Source organism: Symphodus melops (assembly GCF_947650265.1).
Source record: "Symphodus melops genome assembly, contig: scaffold_319, whole genome shotgun sequence".
In the NCBI taxonomy this organism is placed as follows: domain Eukaryota; kingdom Metazoa; phylum Chordata; class Actinopteri; order Labriformes; family Labridae; genus Symphodus; species Symphodus melops.
The window spans coordinates 6332-25000 of record NW_027636439.1 but is presented as its reverse complement, the minus strand read 5'-3'; the positions used below and the strand labels follow the sequence as shown (position 1 = coordinate 25000).

Here is an 18669-nt window from a genome sequence, read left to right as displayed (position 1 = left end):
CCTCACCATTGTCTCACCTTTTACACCAAACACGCCATCAAAGCACTGCAAACTTCAAAACTTCAATCAGTTCAGTCCGGTCGAGTCGCTGCCCCGCACACTTCCTGTCAGACCAGCGTTAACATCCAGGACTGAACAGCACACACACGTCACACACACGTCACACACACATCACACACACGTCACACACACGTCACACACACGTCACACACACGTCACACACACCAAACTGAAAACAAAGGAGCGAGTCTGTGGAGGCAGCAGAGCTTCACTCAGCCATCTGCAGAAAACACAAACAGCAGGTTAGAGAAGCTTTTATTTTGTAGGGAGGAAGTAGGTTCAGGTTCTCGGCCGCTCACCAGGGCAACCTTGCTAGCTTGTTCGCGTGTTCGAATCCGCAGCTTGTTGACGGTGGTCTCGGCGATGTCGGCCCTCTCCTCGGCGTCGTCCAGCTCGTGTTGGACTTTCCTGAAACGCACCGTGCTGCAGCTCACCTGCTCCTCCTGGTGGACAAACACAGCAAGCGTTTTACTTACAGCCCGCCAGCAGGGGGCGCCGACGTGCGACACCCTTCGTGTCTGATTGAAGAAGACTCACAGCGTTCTCCGTCTGCCTCTTGTAGCTCTTCACTTTAGTCTGAAGCTTCTCGATCAGCTCCGTCATCCTCAGCAGAGTCTTCCTGTCCTCCTCCGTCTGCACACACACACACACACACACACACACACACACACACACACACACACACACAGACACAGCTGGACCCTTTAAACCCACAAAACCAACACAGTGTGTGTGTGTCTGTGTGTGTGTGTGTCACTGTGTGTGTGTGTGTGTGTCACTGTGTGTGTGTGTGTGTCACTGTGTGTGTGTGTGTCTGTGTGTGTGTGTGTGTGTGTGTCACTGTGTGTGTGTGTGTGTGTGTGTGTGTGTGTGTCACTGTGTGTGTGTGTCTGTGTCTGTCTGTCTGTCTGTCTGTCTGTCTGTGTGTGTGTGTGTGTGTGTGTGTGTGTGTGTGTGTGTGTGTGTGTGTGTGTGTGTGTGTGTGTGTGTGTGTGTGGCGATCAGACCTGGTACGTCAGCTCTTTGCATCTCCTCTCATAACGACGGACTCCTTTCTGATACTCCTCGCTCTTCTTCTGCTCCACCATCAGCTCCGTGTGCAGCTCCCTCACCTGCAAGCACACACACACACACACACACACACACACACACACACACACACACACACACACACACACACACACACACACACACACACACACACACACACACACACACACACACACACACACACACACACACACACACACACACACACACACACACACACACACACACACACACACACAGGTTAAGTCTCATGGACTCTCTCTCTGGCGATGTTTTCTAGAAGCTTCTCTCACTCTGGTCTCCAGCTTGTGAAGTTGTTTCTTTCCTCCTTTCAGAGCCATCTGCTCCGTCTCGTCCAGTTTGACCTGCAGCTCTGTGAGAGATAAAGATCAGTGACTCCGCCTCCTCTCCTCTCTTTCACCTTCACTGACCCCTTCTGACCTTTCACCGTGGACGCCATGTTCTTCTTCATCCTCTCCAGCATGTTGCTGCTGTCCTGCTCCTTCTTCAGCTCCTCGGCCATCAGAGCCGCCTGCTGGACCACAGCACAGCGTTAACTCTTTCAGCTCTTCCATCATGTCACACAGCGTTAACTCTTTCAGCTCTTCCATCATGTCACACAGCGTTACTATGCTGCTATGCTATTACTACTATTATTAGCATCAGGGGTGTCCAAACTATTTTCTTCCGGGCCAAACTTGTCGTTTTAGAATCGCTCGTGGGCCACAGGTTTTGTTTTTTAAACTCATTTTATAAGGAACTTTTAATATTTTGACCTAAATACACAATAGCTGGTTACAGTGAGAAAACGTTGTGTTCTAACGGTTTCTTTAAATAGTCAGATCATGTTTTTTTATTAGTTTTTCTCAGAATTAAACCTGTAATGTTTCTTTTTCTGTATCTATCTCAGGTCATTAAATGGTTAAACAACAGTCTGTGTGCAAAACTTAGACATTTTTATAGTTCATTAAAAAAAGGGCCAAAATCTTCTGATTCTTAGATTGAAGTCAGGGGCCACAAAAAATCCCCTCAAGGGCCACAAATGGCCCCCGGGCCGCACGTTGGACACCTGTGATTGATCTCAGGCGTACAGAGACTCGTGATCAGAGGAAGTTACTGACATCAGTGAGAGCTTTCTTGGCTTTGTCCTCGGCGCTGCGACTCTCCTGCATCACCTCGTCCACCTCTCCGCTCAGCAGACACAGGTCCGACTCCAGCTTCTTCTTCTGGTTCAACAGACCGCCGTTCTACAACACAGGAAACATTCATCAATAATCCCTCATCAGTCGGACGGCGCTTCAACAGTTCGTCAACATGACCAATAATCAAATGATCAGAAGTGTCACTGAATGAGCCAAGAAGATCCAATCATTTCACAACGTGACCCATCAATCAATAAATCAGTCACCAACCAATCAGAGCACAGGAACATCCGTCAATCATACATCTTATCGACCGTCCAATCAGAGTGTGACGTCACCTGAGTGGCCAGCAGGTTGGCTCTCTCCGACACCTCCACCAGCTCGTGTTCGGCCATCTTGCGGACGCGGTCGGTTTGTTCCAACACGCCGCGCAGCTCCTCCTCCTCGGCCGTCATCAGAGCACAACGGCGCTCCATCAGGACGATTTGTTCTCTCAGCTGATTGGTTAACTGGACTTTATCCTCCAGCTCCACCTGCTGCTCTTTAACCTATCAGAGGACACGATGATCTTTGGATTCAGACGGTCCTGATTCACCTTAAAAAGAATCGTGATGTCTGAAGTGAAGAGGACTGGGGGGGTCTGAAGGAGACTACCTGAGTCTGGAGGTGTCTGAGGATCCTCTGGTTCTCGGCTGCCTGTTTGTTGGCGTGTCCCAGCTGGATCTCCATTTCGTTCAGGTCCGACTCCATCTTCTTCCTCAGACGAACCGCCTCACTGCGGCTACGAACCTCCGCTTCCAAACGGGCCTGCATCGTCTCCAGAGACCTCTGCTGGCTCCGCCTGGTGGACAGCACTGGTATTACTACTGGAACACATCCACTGTGTTTTATAGCATTCTGTCTCCAGGTTTAGACTCGTGGTTACTCCTGGTAAGTTGGCAGCTTCTGTTCTGATTCTATATCTTCTGTTGAAGCCTGACGCTCACCTGAGTGTTTTCATACCTGAGGTTGTCTATTTCTTCATCTTTTTCTGCCATCTTGCGCTCGATCTCAGTCCTCGTCTGCTGCAGCTCCATCTGAAATCTCAGAGTCTTACTCTCCTCGTGCTCCAGAGTACCCTGACAGGTAGACAGAGGGCAGCGTGAGTGAGTGGGTGAGTGGAGAGTGGACAGGTGTCCACAGCAGGTGAGTCAGTTACCTCTGCTTCCTCCAGAGCGGCACGGATGTCGCTCTTCTCCACGTCGAGGACCTTCTTGGTTCTCTCCAGCTCATAGATGGTTTTCCCTCCATGACTGATCTGATCAGCCAGATCCAGAATCTCATCTGGAAGAGTTTGGAAAATGGAGCTCAAAATCAACATCTCAAAATCCAAAGCAAAGCAACACAGGCCTGTTCTTCAGATCTGTGGCGTAAAGTGGGCGTCGCCTCCTCATAAAGTGACATCACGACACGCCGTTACTGCGATGACTCATAAGCTTCATAACAATCAGTGAACGATTCATCTGAAGAATATCAAACACCGCTCAGGAGGTGAAGGATTGATTTCAGACAGGAAACTGACCATTAGGGGGCGCCGAGCAGCAGACGAAAACGTGCAGATTTTACAATGAGGGCAGGAAACCTCCGTAAGAGATCCCTAACTGACTGAACTCCTCCGCAGACTCAGAAATGGACATGTTGTCGTTTTGATGTTTGTCTCCTCCTTTGTGAAGAATCATCCAAGACGAGAAAACTAGAAAGTTTAAAGAGCGAGTAAACGTCCGTTTTTATCCTGCTGGTATCATCTGGACCTCCAGAAGAACAACTTCTGTTATCTGGACTTTAACTGAACCTTTCACTCCCATGGCTGCTGCTGCTTCAGTAAAATCTGCTTGGATTAATTGAGCCAATAAAGACACCCGAGCAAGTGTCCTGACATGAGCTTGTCTCTACAGTTTGTCTTCCTTTAAGCTCGTCTTAGTGAGACTGTAAGAACTAGCATATGTAGCTCTAGCTAGCTATCTGTTAGCTCTAGCTAGCTATCTGGTGGCTCTAGCTAGCTATCTGTTAGCTCTAGCTAGCTATCTGTTAGCTCTAGCTAGCTATCTGTTAGCTCGCTCTACGCTTTGTAGATGGCGTTGACATAAATAGCAAAATAAAAGTCCTTCTCTTGAAAGCAGACACAAACCATTAGTAACATTTCTGTGTGCTTTCTCACAGTAACAAGGTGAGATGGGGGAGGGGGGGCTACCTTGCAGGTTCTTGTTTTCCCTCTTGACCGTCTCCAGATGGTCCAGAGCTTCCTCATAGCAGTTCTTGAGTTTGAAGAGCTCAGTGCTCAGACTGCGAGACTCTTTCTGTGACAGCTCCAGGTCCGTCTGACTCTCTTCAAACTTCAGCTTCCAGTCCCCCAACAGCTGTACCAAAGCAAAGCACAGGCCAACCCTCAAACGTCCGTCCTCAACCTCTGTGGGGCATCTGCCGGCTGTTTCTGACTCACCTTGTCGAAGTTGCGTTGCTTCTTGTCCAAAGCCAGAGCAGCAGCGTTGGATCGCTCCAGTTCCACCACCATGTCTTCCATTTCTGTCTGCAGGACCAGTTTGGTTTTCTCCAGAGATGAACATCTGGCCTGAGACGTCTCCGCCGCTTCCTCAACGCTCTGCATCTTGACCACCAACTTCTTCCTACAAACAAAAAAACCCAAACTCACTCACTGGCACAAAAAGATGCTTCAGCTCCATCCTAAGAAGCATCACGTTCACCTGATGGAGACGTTTAAGAGACGCTGAGCAAAACAAAGTCACATTTGTTTAAAATACAATTTAAAAAAAAAGCAAAACCCAAGGGTGAACTTCAGGTGAACATGACTCTTTCAAATGTTGGTTGACATGATGCGTTTAGACTTTGATGTGAAGGATGAGTAACGATCAGCTGATCTTACTTTGCTTCTTCCAGCTCCTCGATCCTCAGCACGGCGTCCGTCTCGTACTTGGCTCTCCACTGAACCACCTGGCTGTTTGTGTTCGACAGCGCCCTCTGGAGCTCGGCCTTGGCTTCCTGCTCCTCCTCCAGCTGCTCTTTCAGCAGGCCGCATTCATGACGGGACGACTGCACGGCGTGCGCCAGCGAGACACGAGCCTGGCACACGGACATGCTCAGTTAACCCCTTCATCAGAGACAAACACATGACTGAGGATCACCCTCCCTCTTACTTTGCTCTCCTCCTCCAGCTGCCTCTTCAGGTCCTCCAAGTTTTGGGAAATCCCCGCTTTGGAGCGCTGGAGCTGACCAATCATAGCGTCCCGCTCCTCCAGACGACGGCTGTACTCAGCTAGCAGGAAATCACAGAGAAGAGAAGGCAGGAAGGTGAAGGTGCTGGTGCTTGTAAGAAGGTAACAGTGTGTGGATCCAGTAAGACCTGTCACGGATCTAAAACTGAGTGCAGGACTTTCGTCCAATCAGAGAAGAGTTCCATGCTGCAGGTGTGTGTTGTACCTGTCTCTGTGACTGCTCGAGCTTTCTGAGCACCGACTTCAGTCAGCTGTCTCTGCAGCTCCTCGGCTTTACTCCGGCTTTCATTCAGCTGGTCCTCATAAACCCTGCACATCTTCTCCACTGACCCCTGCAGACACACAGATCAGTCATCATCCAATCAGAAGCCTCACAGACTCAGGAGGGTCACACAGGAGAGTCAGCGTGGACCTCCTGCACTTAGATGGTCACAGTACAAGTAGAGCTCACTCTGTTTCTTTGGTCCTCGACGAGGAGGAGAAACGACTTGATTTGATTGGCTGCTTCAGCCAAAGGTTTATTTATTTTTTTACTTTGATGCGTGCCCAAATACTGACTGAAAAACGATCGGCCGGCGAGCACGCTGCCTGAGTGTAACCTGACAGTCCTGGAGCGCTCCTTGAGGTTTTTACCTTGGTCCTGGAAAGCTGCTCCATGTTGATGGTCAGATCTTCGGCCTCCAGTCTGAACTCGGCCTTCTCCTTCTCCAGTTTCTGTTTGGCTCTCTGCAGAGCGTCGATCTGCTCGCTCAGCTCCGTCACCGTGTCCGAGTGCTTCTTTCTGAGAGTGGCGGCCGTCGTCTCGTGGTGAAGCCCGGCCTCGTCCAACTCCCGACGTAGCTTCATGAAGTCTGCCTCCCTCTTCCTGTTTGACATGGAGTCACATGGTCAGGTAGGTGTTTTAAGTCCACAGACTCATTCTGATAAATACAGGAAAAGGTTTCCCTCTTAAAGTCTGTCAGGTCTCAGGGGGGCCTCGTACTGGCCTCGGGCCCTGAGCCTGCTGACAGGAAGTGTCTCTGGATATGAGCATGATGTGTTGAGGCAGTGCTCACCTGAGTGGTCCAGATAAAGGATTTATAGAAGTGCACCGTGTGCGTGAACACGCGGCGCTGTAATGTGGATGCTGACCTGTTGAGGGCGATCTGAGCAGCAGAGGCTCCTCCCGCCTCCTCCAGTTTCTCTCCAAGCTCCTCGAGCTCTCTGGCGATGTCGTTCCTCTGGCGTTCAGCTTTGGTTCGCCACGCCCTCTCCGCCTCCAGCGCCTCCTCCAGCTCCTCGATACGAGTCTGAGACAGCGAGGACACCCCCCCCCCCCCCCCCACCGTTAGCACCACTGCTCAAAGTAAATATCTGTGAGCTTTTATTCAGCCCGACCCACCTGGAGCTCCTTCATCTTCTTCTGGAGCTGCGTGGTCACACTCTGCTCGTCCTCCATTTTGGACTGGATCTGACCCAGCTCAAAGTCTTTCCTTTGGAGCGGTATGATGAGGGACAGGAAACAGAAATACTCCATCATTGATCCTGTTAGATGACTTGTGACTCGTAGCAGCAGTTTGAAGTTAGTTTGACTTACTTCTTCAGTCTCTCCTCCAGTCCATCCTTCTGGGTCTCCAGGTCCTTCACTGAATCCAAGGACAGCTTCAGATCCCCCTCCAGCTTCCGTTTGACTCGTTCCAGTTCCACCCGCGCCTTCTTCTCCTGGCCCAGAGAACCCTCCACCTGCAGGAGGGAAGGAGGAGACTGTTAAGAGCCTTTTAATCCTGAATCTGTTAAAGTGGATTCAAAGGGTCTTTATGGTCCTTCAGGGGGTTTAATGGTCATACTGGATCACTAAAGTCTGTTGGGTGCTCCATGTGATGACCTATTGGATCGTCCTTTGGTCCGAGTCCTATCTTGCCAGGACTCGGACCAAAGGAGACACTTTCCTTGTGAACTCTAGTGGTCCTTTGAGGGAGCTGGACTGTGAGTCCTGCTGGTCCTGCTGGTTTCAGTGGTCTTTGAGAAGGTTCTTGAGTTGTTACAGGTTGGAGGTCATCTTATTTACTGCCTTGTTATTTCTATTTGTAGCTTTGAGCAACGTCAGGGTCAGGTGTCCTTCAGCTTTGGTTCCTGCAGACGGCTCTGCAGTTCTTTAGCTTCTACTTTTCTTGAAGGGAGTTCTCTGAGCGTAGTGATAGTTAAGGAGGTCAGGTGTCCTTCAGCTTTGGTTCCTGCAGACGGCTCTGCAGTTCTTTAGCTTCTACTTTTCTTGAAGGGAGTTCTCTGAGTCCTTTTTGGGGTTCTAGTTGGGCATGGACAGATTTTAGGGTTTCATAAATGATTCTTTGTGGATCCATGATGAGGAGCCCTGAAACCCCTTCCTCACCCACATATTGTTCTGCATTCATCGTATAAACAGGACTTAGACACAGTCTTACGTTGTCCACTTGCTGCTCCAGCCGAGTCTTGGCCTTAGCCAGCACGTTGACCTTGTCCACCTGAGCCTGAAGGTCATTGAGCACCTGCTGATGAGCTTCCTGCAGGGCACCTTTCTCTCTGGTGAGGGAGGCGATAGATTCATCCAGAACACACATCTCATGGGTCAAGTTCTTCACCTACATGGAAAGAATACAGTGTGTGAGCTTGTGGACCCGTCACTGGACAGAAGCTCTGAACGAGTCGGCCCACCTTGTTCTCCACTCCGTGTCTTTCTTTCTCCACCTTAGCCAGGGTCATCTCCAGGTCGTCCACGTCTTTCTTCAGAGCAGCCACCTCGTCCTCCAGCTGACGTTTCATTGCTGTCAGCTTGGTGCTCACCTCCTCCTCGTCCTCCAGACGTTCCTGCATCTCCTTCAACTTGGACTCCAGACAGATTTTGGACTGAATCAGCTGGTTGCAGCGGTCCTCTGCGTCCGTCAGGTTGTCCTGCTCCTAGATGGTAAACATCAGAAACGTTTTAGTTTACAGGAGGTAGCTGAACATGTTTTTAACAAGGCTCTCCTGTTCTTCATGAAAATAACTATTCGACATCATATGAACCAATCAAAACATCCTAAATTACTGCTGAGAACAGGATGTGTAAACACTGACTGTTTCTGGTCTCAGGAGGCCACACCCCCTCTCAGAGTTCTGTTAATACCAGATGTATTGAAATAGAGACTTGTTCAGTTAGTTTGACTTACAGCTTGGACCTGCAGAGTCAGATCGTTTTTCTCCTGAACTAAAACCACCTGCCGCTCCTCGGCCTCCAGACGCTTGACCTCTGACCTGAAACAACCAACCACAGAATGAAGACACAGCGGGATCGATGAGTCTGAACCGTTACGTGACTCTGAACAAACAGCCGCTCAGGGAGAAGGAGAATCAAACCTATCAAAAGCCTCTTTTAATTTCTTGAACTCTTCATGGAGTGCAGCCAGCTCTTTCTCCACCTGCGCGCTCCTGAGCAGGGGGCGGAGCTTATAGAACAGCATCATCCACGGCCAAGTCCTCACAGAGAAGAACGCCCTGAGGTTGAACTGGATCACCATGATGGCATCTCTAAGAGGGAGGAACCACACGACCATGCTCGATCACTCACACTCCATGGATTATCAAATGCTAATGCTAATGCTAAAGCGGTTAATTTGTTGATCGTCATATTGACCTTTGCAGCATCATCTTCTGTCGTTGCATCCTCATCAGCTTTCCTCTGGACATGGCCTGAACAATGGTGAGGATCTGAGACAGACGGGCGTCCCTCATGTCCTCCAACACACCCAAGAGACCGGCTTTAAAAAACACCTGACAGGAGGGAGACAGAGAAGATCTCACAGTTTTTAACCTGCTGGCATAGAAAACAAGTCTGTCCTCTGTCTCTCACCTTAGAGTGTCCAAACTTGTACTGGGTGTTGTCGATGTCCAGAGAGCCCAGCAGCTTCTCCACTGCCTTCCTGCTGTCAACAAACGAGTCCTCTGGAATCGCACTGGGATTCAGGATCCGATAACTGAGGAAAAAGTGGGATATTATCGATTATGGAAGAATACCGAACCCTGACTAAATGAGTCGAACGTCTGAATCCTGTGCTTCAGAGTTTGGGACTGACCGTTGTTTGAACTCTGCGTACAGGATTCGGTTTGGAAAACCCTTCCTGCAAATCCTGATCCCCTCCAGGACCCCGTTACACCTCAACTGGTGGAGGACCAGGAAGGGATCCATGACACCTGGGAGGGACAAAGAGACGTGATCTTCTGACCTTACACTTCAACCAACAAGTGTTGATAGAAGCTCCAGTTTCAGGTTGGTACACAGAAATACATCCAATCAGGTCGCCTTTGACTGATTCCCCCGGTCAGCATCAGTTTAAGGATCTTTGCTTTCAAGTCTTCTTCAACACCACATGATGTCAAGTTAGTAAATGGTGGTCCAGTTCATCCTTCCACCAGGTGCTCCAGGTACCATAATAACCGCCTGTACCCTATAGGGTGGAGCGAGACACACTCCAGTCTGTTGATTGGTCAACCTCGAACAGTCAATCTTTTATTTGTAATGCTCTGTAATAGGCTGTGGAAACACAAACAGGGTTTTCTGTGATACTGAACCACAGTGGACAGCTTGGTGGGAACGGAGCTTTAGAGTCATAGAGACCAGGAAGCAGGTCAGGATTTAGGGGCGGGGCTACCTGTGATTTACAAGCCACAAACCACGTCAAACAATCTACTGCACACATTTATGGTCACGTGACCAAAACAAGTTGGTCAAGGCTAAGCGCCAAACTAAGATGTTTAAAAAGGTGTTCTGGGATCACGTCTTCCTGTGTTTTTATATACCTGGGTTCTTGCTCTCGTTGGGGATGATGCAGCGCACGAAGTGAGGCTGAGTGCTGCGCAGGTTAGCCATTAGCTTGTTCAGATTCTCCTGGATTCAAACACAGAAGTGGGTCAAGAGACGTTTCAGTTTTCTGTCACTTAGATGAGGTGGTGTCCGTCCCTGCAGGAAGAGCTCACCTTGTGTAACTGGGACACTGTCTGGAAAGACGCTCCTTTCCTCTTCCTGTGTTTCTTCTCAGCCTTTGGGTCACCTTCTATATACAGTATATGAACAAGTAAATACACACACACACAGCTTATTTCCAAACACTGGTTGTGTGTGTAGTTACCGGACTCAGAGCTGATGTAGTTCTCAAACAGTCCAGCCATTAGCTTGTTGCAGGATTTCTGGAACAGAACCACCACCGTCTCATTCAGAGGATCTCTGTTCTTGTCCAGCCAGCCGGTGATGTTGTACGGCACCTACAGAGAGAGAGAGAGGGAGAGAGCTATAGAAGATCTTTGAATATAAACCTCATGAATAAACACCATCCTCTGTTTTATTCTGTTTGGTGTCATAACCCCCCCCCCACAAATATATATCTTAATTTCCCAACTCGGATCTCCAAGAAGCAGGAATCAAATAATCTGCAGTAGTTATTTGTCACTTCTGATAGAAATCAATACACCAACCATGAGTAGAGGTGACGAGCTACACGCGTGAAGATGATTCTTGAAGGTAAAATAAAACGTTTACTCACCACTCCTGCGTAGTGAACCACTTCAAAGTGCGTCTCATATTTGCGCTTCTTGTCTGGTCGCGGCCGCTGGAAGTTTGGCGACTTGCCCAGGTGGTTATCGTAGAGTTTGGTTTTAAAGCTGGTGTCGGTGGACTTGGGGAACATACACTCCTCCTCCATGATGGACAGGATACCCATCGGCTGCAAAATACACGTCATATTCTTTAACGCCCAACGAATAACAATGAAAACCCATTGGCTAACATGGTCTGGACCCTCATGGGACACCGTCCTCTGACACAGCCGGACACATTGGGACTTTAGGAAACAGAAGCAAACATACCCTCTCTATGAGGTCTATGCAGGCCTGCAGGTCCAAACCGAAGTCTATGAAGGTCCACTCGATGCCCTCGGTCTTGTACTCCTCCTGCTCCAGGATGAACATGTGGTGGTTGAAGTATTGCTGCAGCTTCTCGTTGGTGAAGTTGATACAGAGCTGCTCGAAGTTATTGAACTGTAGACACAGAGAAAAACATTCAGCGGGGCCAAAACACAGCTGGAGACAACTTAGAGACAAGTTTGAAATGTCTCCGGTCATCAGAGACATTTCTGCTCTCAGTCCTGAGAGAGTCTCAAAAGTGAACCTCCAAGCTGTAAAATCGCGTCATCACATTAGTTTGTCTTTGTAAAGCTAATGCTAATGCTAATGCTAATTTGATTGATGAGACTCTGTTGTCCAAAGTGACGAACAGCAGAGAACATCACAATAATCTTTAAGAAGAGGATTCTAGCATGTCGTTACACCCCTCCTCATTGGCCAGCAGATAGCTAGTCACCCATTGGTCAGCTCTGTTTAGCAGAGAGATTCACAGATCTGGATGAGACACGATGTCACTGTCTTCCCTACCTCAAAGATCTCGAAGCCGGCGATGTCGAGGACTCCGATGAAGTACTGACGAGGCAGCGCCGTGTACAAGGACGAGTTGATCCGACCCACCAACCACTTAAACATGCGGTCATATGTAGCTTTAGCCAGAGCTGCTACTGCATAGTTCACCTGCACACAGACAGAGGACCTTCAGGACGGGACAAACAGCAGCCTGCGTGTGATTGGTTGGTTGATGGTTACCTGTTCTACAGTCTGTCCTTTCACGATGTACTCGTTTCCCACTTTGACTCGAGGGTTCAGCAGGCCTTTCAGCAGGTCCGCTGAGTTTATGCCCATCAGGTACGCTGCCTTATCCAGACCTCAACACACACACACACACACACACACACACACACACACACACACACACACACACACACTTTAAAGGCCAGAATACAGTTTCATATGTTTGCGATGTTCTTTCAGCAGATAATATTAAATCTTTAAAACGTTCAATCACTCAGCTCTCTTTGACCTCTCAGTATTTAGTAGGTACTTTAAAGGACCAATCAGAGAGCTGCTCTCCTCCTCTGTGATCAATCAGCCAATTAGAGAGCTGCTCTCCTCCTCTGTGATCAGTCAGCCAATCAGAGAGCTGCTCTCTTCCTGTGTGATCAATCAGCCAATCAGAGAGCTGCTCTCTTCCTCTGTGATCAATCAGCCAATTAGAGAGCTGCTCTCCTCCTCTGTGATCAGTCAGCCAATCAGAGAGCTGCTCTCTTCCTGTGTGATCAATCAGCCAATCAGAGAGCTGCTCTCTTCCTGTGTGATCATGAAGGAAACCTGCTGTGTTGAAGCTTCTCTGACAACAATGCAGCAGCCAGTATGTCCTCCTTCTAACTTTAGATTCTGGATCTGATTGGACCAGAGAAGGTAGGCGGGGCTTTGAAGGCCGTTTTGGACGCCCCTGGGTTTGCCAGATATGGGAGCAGTTATCAGGCTTGGTTACTCTCTAAGTGAGCGTGGTGGATGTCATGTGGTCTCTCACTCTCAGTGCCGTCGGCCTCGGCCTGCTCCTCCCGCTGCTTCTTCTTAAACCTCATGTTCCCAAAGTGCATGATGGCGCCGACGATCTTATAACAGCCGTACTTCTCCTCTGGAGTAAAGCCCAGCGTGTCCATGGCGTGCTGAGCACACACACATACACACACACATGATACGTTCATGGCAGAGTTCTGTGTGTGTTTTATTTGCGGTGTGTGTGTGTGTGTGTGTGTGTGTGTGTGTGTGTGTGTGTGTGTGTGTGTGTGTGTGTTTCTTACGTCTGTCAGCTTCAGCTCCTCGCCGTCGTCCATTCCCTCCACCTTGGTGTCACCCTGAGAGCAGAAGTGATAGTCGTAGGCGTTTGTGTTCACCAGCAGCATGTCTGCAACACAGATGGAGTCACAGCCATGATCATCTCTGAGAGTGATGGGACACACACACACACACACACACACACACACACACACACACACACACACACACACACACACACACACACACACACACACACACACACACACACACACATCCTGTGCAGCGTGTGTGTGTGCTTCACAGGATTTACACACGTGGTTATCAGGACTTCTTCTGATCCTGGTTTGTGATTGGATGTTGTGCAGCATTGTGGGTGGGGCTACCTTGTAGTTCTGGCTTGTGATTGGACAGAATCTGGTAGTAGATGTGGTAGCTCCTCTCTCCTGGCTGCTGGAACACAACTCTGGACTTTTCCAGAAGATCTGGAATATTCCAACATAAAAGAAAGTGACTTGAGTCATAGAGCCGTCTACAGAGCGCCGTGCTTACCCCGATATCTGACTTTATTTTGGATTCTTTGAGGACCTGATCCGAAGAAAACTGGATTAGTTGAAGGTCTTGATGATCCAGTTTCCTTCGGATGAGACTCTGAATTCACTTCCTGGATTACTGAGAACCTGCTCAGACCGGTCTCTGAAGTTTTACTCACAGATGTCGATGTCAGCCGACGCCAGCCTCCCCGTCGGCCCAAAATGAATCCTGATGAACTTTCCCTGAGGCACAAACACAGAGCCAGTCAAAGTCCTGGATCTCCAGCGCCACACTCTCTCAGGACGGGTCAGAACTTTGTTCAACTCACGAAGCGAGACGAGTTGTCGTTGCGGATGGTCTTGGCGTTGCCGAACGCCTCCATGGCAGGATTAGCTTCGATGATTTGATCCTCCAAAGATCTCTGAACAGAGCGAGAGAGGTGAGTCACTGTCTCTTTAAATCGACCAGCAGTTTTTAAATGGTGACTTACGCCCTTCTTCACGTTTTCTCCCAGAGCAGCGGTGATGGCGAAGTACTGAATCACTCTCTTGGTGTTGACAGTCTTTCCTGCTCCCGACTCTCCTCTGACGGGACCAAACACATCGTTGGACTTTAAGACACACGAGCACTGCACGCGCTCACACTTCATTTCAAAACAAGACCAAGACGGTGGCGACCACGTGTCGAGGTCGATGTCTAAGAACCCAAATATATGCTTTGACAAAGCTTTCATTGGTGGTCAGGATGAGTCATCAGACATTTAAAAGGTTTAGAGGAGTGCTGAGCTGATTCAGACTGAAGGTGACTTACGTGATGAGCATCGACTGGTTCTCCCGGTCTGAGGAATCAAACAGAACACATGTGAACAACCAGCAGACACAACAGGAAGGACCTTTAGCATGGTTAGCCACCAAGCTAAACCTTTCCAACTCTCCCAGGTCACTTACTCTGCAGCAGGTCAGTGTAGGCGTTGTCAGCGATGGCGTAGATGTGAGGGGGCGTGTCCAAACGACGTCGTCCTTTATAAGCCGCCACCACCTCGGCAGAGTAGACGGGCAGCCATTTGTACGGGTTCACGGTCACACAGAACAGACCGGAGTAGGTCTATAACAACAACACAGAGTATGATGAGCGACCAGCTCAGCCCCGCCTCCGAAGGTCACAACCCAGAGAGGACGTTACATCTTCACAAACTATGTCAAAACTGTCCACCTCCAAGAGAACGTTCAGCCTGTAACACATCAACATGAAGCCTGGCTTTTAAAACCAGCTGTTGGACAACTTACAACAATATTTATCATAACTACAAAAATAGCTCCGAAGGTCCCGCCCACTTTTCCGTTCAAATCAGTCAAACCAGGAACCATCCGATCCGCTGGCTGGAAATGGAACAGCACATCCCATAATCCACTGCGATTCCAAAGTGACTCATACAAACTTCATCGTGTGTTTATGTTGTTCATAACAATCACATATTGGAGTTTATTTATAGTGTGCTGAACTTCTGCAATCTTTCATTGCCATGGTAACAGTGGGCTCCAACAATCAATTCAACCGCTGTGACACTCTAGGATTGTGGGTAGTGTAGTTCTTGTCTTCAATATATTAAAATAATAATAACAATAAATATAAATAATATAATAATAAACAAGGTCAATATCAGACAAACTCAGGCCGCTCGCCGTCAGCCTTCCTGTGATGGTTATGACATCATGACTCGTCATCAAATCAGCTATGAAGAAAATAGACAGGATTTTTACTTCACTGTTGGTCCATGTCATAGTTATCTCTCATTGAGCCTCCATGCAGTACCCGGTCTCCCCACAGACCTGGTACCCAGGACCTGGTACTGGTCTGACAAACAGTTGTAAGAAGAAGAAACACTGACGTAGATCATCCACATGTTGTATCTCCTCCTCAGGTTGAAGAGGACAGAAGCCTCGTTCAGGTTGGTCAACATGGCCATGTCCTCCATCATGTCGAACTTCGGAGGGTTCGTCGGCTGGAGGTCTTCTTCCTTTACTATCAAAAACTGGAACACACATATAACACATGGGAGAGGGTTAGCGTTAGCAAACCAAACTTCTGTTTTTAAACTTGAGCCAGTAAAAGGTATTTGGACGTCATTTATGCATTAAATGTGAACGTGACCTAAGTGATGATCCATGATCAGTAATGATGTGTTAAAACAGGGTTGCTAAGATAAGCTAAATGGCTAACTCACCCGTCCATCCTTGGTCTCTACAGTCGTCTTGTCTCCGTTCAGCTCTCTAACCTCCACCTCGATGTACGCCTCAGCATCGTCGGGCATCCACACACGCTTCGTACCTGAGGACATCAGACTGAGCACTCAGGGCGAACACAGGATGGACAGACCCAGACAGGCCGGGTTAGAAATACAAGCGTTTATACCGTCAAAGGCTTGGGCTCTGGCAGCGAGCTGCTCCAAGTTGGTGAGTCGAAGGTATCGTGCAGCTTCTCCAAACTCTGCCAGGTCCAAGAACCGAGACATCTGACCACAACAACACAAACAGTATGCACAGGCTCTTAGACGGTGCTCTGTGGCATTCCTTGAGTATAACACTTTGGAAATATGTCCCACCTTCATGTTGAGACCAGACATTTTATGAAGGACGTACGTTTGTTCACAAGTGTAGGAGGGAGGATCATGTTTCTGACTGATTAGTATTTACTCTGGTTTTTAAAAAACGCAAACAGAAACTGAAGACGAGCAGCTGATGCTGCAGCTGTTACATCGCTTTGCTTTAAAAGTGCTCCGGTAAGTAAGAAGGTTATTTAAGTGGATGTTGGACATACTTTTTTGATTTATTGATTGATTGATTGATTGATTGATTTTAGGACTGAAGGTTGTTTTAAAGGAGCAGTCAGTAGCTCCGCCCCCTAGTGTTTAAAATGTGTACTGCAGAGCTGTCTCCCCCCCTCCTCTCACACAGCTCTGCATGTGGTGGACACTGTAGCTTCAGTGTTTAGCCAGCTCTGCATGTGGTGGACACTGTAGCTTCAGTGTTTAGCCAGCTCTGCATGTGGTGGACACTGTAGCTTCAGTGTTTAGCCAGCTCTGCATGTAGAGACACTGTAGCTTCAGTGTTTAGCCAGCTCTGCATGTGGTGGACACTGTAGCTTCAGTGTTTAGCCAGCTCTGCATGTGGTGGACACTGTAGCTTCAGTGTTTAGCCAGCTCTGCATGTGGTGGACACTGTAGCTTCAGTGTTTAGCCAGCTCTGCATGGGTCTGTAAAGCTTTCTGCGTTCTAACCTCTCTCCATGTTTCATCTCCAACATTGATCCTAGTTTGAGCAGCTTTCTGCTGCTGGAGCTTATTAGAAACATGCAGAGGCTTTTTAGCTCGGGTACAATCACTTCTATCTGAAGCAGTTCCACTGCCCGCTTCCATCGCTGCAACACCTGTTCACCTGATAACTGCTCTCATATCTGGCAAACCCAGGGGCGTCCAAAACGGCCTTCAAAGTGCCTCTGATTGGCTGACTGATCACAGAGGAAGAGAGCAGCTCTCTGATTGGTCCTTTAAGTTAGTCTGTGATGTCAGTTTTGTAAATAGGGCTGCACCATAAATCACATGAGCATTTGTAATGAAGACATTGTAAAAGTCTACCAATGATCTCAGCTGAGCAGGCTTCAGTTTCATGGGAATAATGTGAGTTCATTGAGATGGAGCTAAAGCTAGCTATCAGCTCCGTCAGGTTCATTCAGTGATGAAACATGTTCCTCCTGTATGGACAGATTTTGTGGAGCTCTATGAACACTCATCTTTCTGTGTCAGTGAAACTTGCACTCAGACCTCAAACTACCCCATGATGTTAACAAAGTGGCATGGCAGACGTTTTGCCCAATATATTAGGCTTACCTCAGCATTGCTCGGGATTTCAGACAGAGCTCTCAGCTGCCACGTCAGCTCAAGAGGATCGGTCTGAAAAGCTCCGGCCTCTCCCTGAATTATTTTCTCTCCATGTCTGACTGCAGATATATTCTAAAGTCACACAGAGACCTCTGTTCACACCTGTTTGATTCTGCGGCTAAAAGCACGCCGTCATAGAGATGGCGTGGAGCTGAACAACGATAAACCGAGATGAAGGTGACAGACTCAAACACGTTGATACAGATGCAGTGAAAGCAACAGAGACATTTTAAATTGCATTTCAATATCTAAAAACAATGAATGGCTTTTTTAAAATTCAGTCATTTAAAAACTAAATTTGAATGAATTTTCATCATAACACTCACTTCCTGTTTAAATAAAAAATATATATGTATTTGAAATAGTAGACACAGAAAAAAGGAACTCGTTACAGAACACTAAATATCTGCATTGGTCCCAATAAGTGATTTTCAATGGTGCTGTCAAACTATTTTAATGTTTTATCATGATTAATCTCTAAAGTCCAATATTTAAATGAATTTAAAACATTTGTAATTGCATGTATGAAATTGCATTATTTCTGCATTTAAAATAAAAATAGATGAGCTTTTATTTTAAAGTCTCAAGCTTTTATTTTGAAATAATCTAAAGTGAACTCACCGTGCCGGGCTGGTCTGGTCTCATCTGGAGCTGGGAGTGGAGGTCCGTGTGGATGTTGTCGTTGGGGCGTAGCTTGTGAGGAGATCAGAATAAGTTCTCCCTCAGAGCATCACCTCACTTTATCGCCTCTCTGTGAAGGTCAGAGCAAGGTCATGTGACCTCCTGGGCTGCAGCTGATTGGTTGGGGTTGCTCCTGCTGGGACGGTCATAAAAGGCCTGCTCTGGTGGTTCTGGAATAAACATGATGGAGCAGAAGTGAAGCTCCCTCCTCCTCTTCTCTCTGCAGACTGTTCACATCTCACCGCTCTCACATCCTCGCCTCGCTCGCTCGCTCGCTCACTCCTTCACTCCAGATTCAATAATAATTCAGTTTATGACATCAC

The 18669-nt window shown here is 48.1% G+C and overlaps 1 protein-coding gene across 8 annotated transcripts in view; it reads right to left on the bottom strand.

Moving 5' to 3' along the window:
• The window catches only part of LOC306819524 (uncharacterized protein), a 19223-nt gene extending 812 nt beyond the window's left edge, over positions 1 to 18411 (bottom strand). The window contains exons 1-46 of one of the 8 annotated variants that reach the window (XM_079373339.1): positions 18287 to 18411; positions 16142 to 16241; positions 15954 to 16057; positions 15618 to 15761; positions 14677 to 14833; positions 14540 to 14567; positions 14220 to 14313; positions 14058 to 14150; positions 13908 to 13971; positions 13582 to 13680; positions 13222 to 13325; positions 12948 to 13086; positions 12161 to 12279; positions 11939 to 12088; positions 11375 to 11545; positions 11053 to 11232; positions 10642 to 10774; positions 10490 to 10566; positions 10313 to 10400; positions 9589 to 9706; positions 9366 to 9489; positions 9150 to 9286; positions 8873 to 9043; positions 8686 to 8770; positions 8192 to 8434; positions 7942 to 8118; positions 7098 to 7243; positions 6903 to 6993; positions 6653 to 6810; positions 6155 to 6386; positions 5727 to 5853; positions 5444 to 5562; positions 5173 to 5369; positions 4732 to 4915; positions 4483 to 4648; positions 3451 to 3575; positions 3255 to 3370; positions 2907 to 3093; positions 2591 to 2800; positions 2232 to 2357; positions 1552 to 1645; positions 1404 to 1483; positions 1068 to 1172; positions 598 to 693; positions 360 to 503; positions 1 to 280 (exon numbers count right to left, since the gene is read on the bottom strand). The exon at positions 1 to 280 is cut by the window's left edge and continues 812 nt beyond it. In XM_079373339.1, the coding sequence (XP_079229465.1) occupies positions 269 to 280; positions 360 to 503; positions 598 to 693; positions 1068 to 1172; positions 1404 to 1483; positions 1552 to 1645; positions 2232 to 2357; positions 2591 to 2800; positions 2907 to 3093; positions 3255 to 3370; positions 3451 to 3575; positions 4483 to 4648; positions 4732 to 4915; positions 5173 to 5369; positions 5444 to 5562; positions 5727 to 5853; positions 6155 to 6386; positions 6653 to 6810; positions 6903 to 6993; positions 7098 to 7243; positions 7942 to 8118; positions 8192 to 8434; positions 8686 to 8770; positions 8873 to 9043; positions 9150 to 9286; positions 9366 to 9489; positions 9589 to 9706; positions 10313 to 10400; positions 10490 to 10566; positions 10642 to 10774; positions 11053 to 11232; positions 11375 to 11545; positions 11939 to 12088; positions 12161 to 12279; positions 12948 to 13086; positions 13222 to 13325; positions 13582 to 13680; positions 13908 to 13971; positions 14058 to 14150; positions 14220 to 14313; positions 14540 to 14567; positions 14677 to 14833; positions 15618 to 15761; positions 15954 to 16057; positions 16142 to 16241; positions 18287 to 18310 (5838 nt within the window). In that variant the 5' untranslated portion in view covers positions 18311 to 18411 and the 3' untranslated portion in view covers positions 1 to 268. Of the gene's footprint in view, positions 281 to 359; positions 504 to 597; positions 694 to 1067; positions 1173 to 1403; positions 1484 to 1551; positions 1646 to 2231; positions 2358 to 2590; positions 2801 to 2906; positions 3094 to 3254; positions 3371 to 3450; positions 3576 to 4482; positions 4649 to 4731; positions 4916 to 5172; positions 5370 to 5443; positions 5563 to 5726; positions 5854 to 6154; positions 6387 to 6652; positions 6811 to 6902; positions 6994 to 7097; positions 7244 to 7941; positions 8119 to 8191; positions 8435 to 8685; positions 8771 to 8872; positions 9044 to 9149; positions 9287 to 9365; positions 9490 to 9588; positions 9707 to 10312; positions 10401 to 10489; positions 10775 to 11052; positions 11233 to 11374; positions 11546 to 11938; positions 12089 to 12160; positions 12280 to 12947; positions 13087 to 13221; positions 13326 to 13581; positions 13681 to 13907; positions 13972 to 14057; positions 14314 to 14539; positions 14568 to 14676; positions 14834 to 15617; positions 15762 to 15953; positions 16058 to 16141; positions 16242 to 18286 lie in introns of all 8 variants that reach the window. The other 7 variants (XM_079373340.1, XM_079373337.1, XM_079373338.1 and 4 more) reach the window with 7 other exon arrangements.
• Between the last annotated feature and the right edge of the window lie 258 nt (positions 18412 to 18669).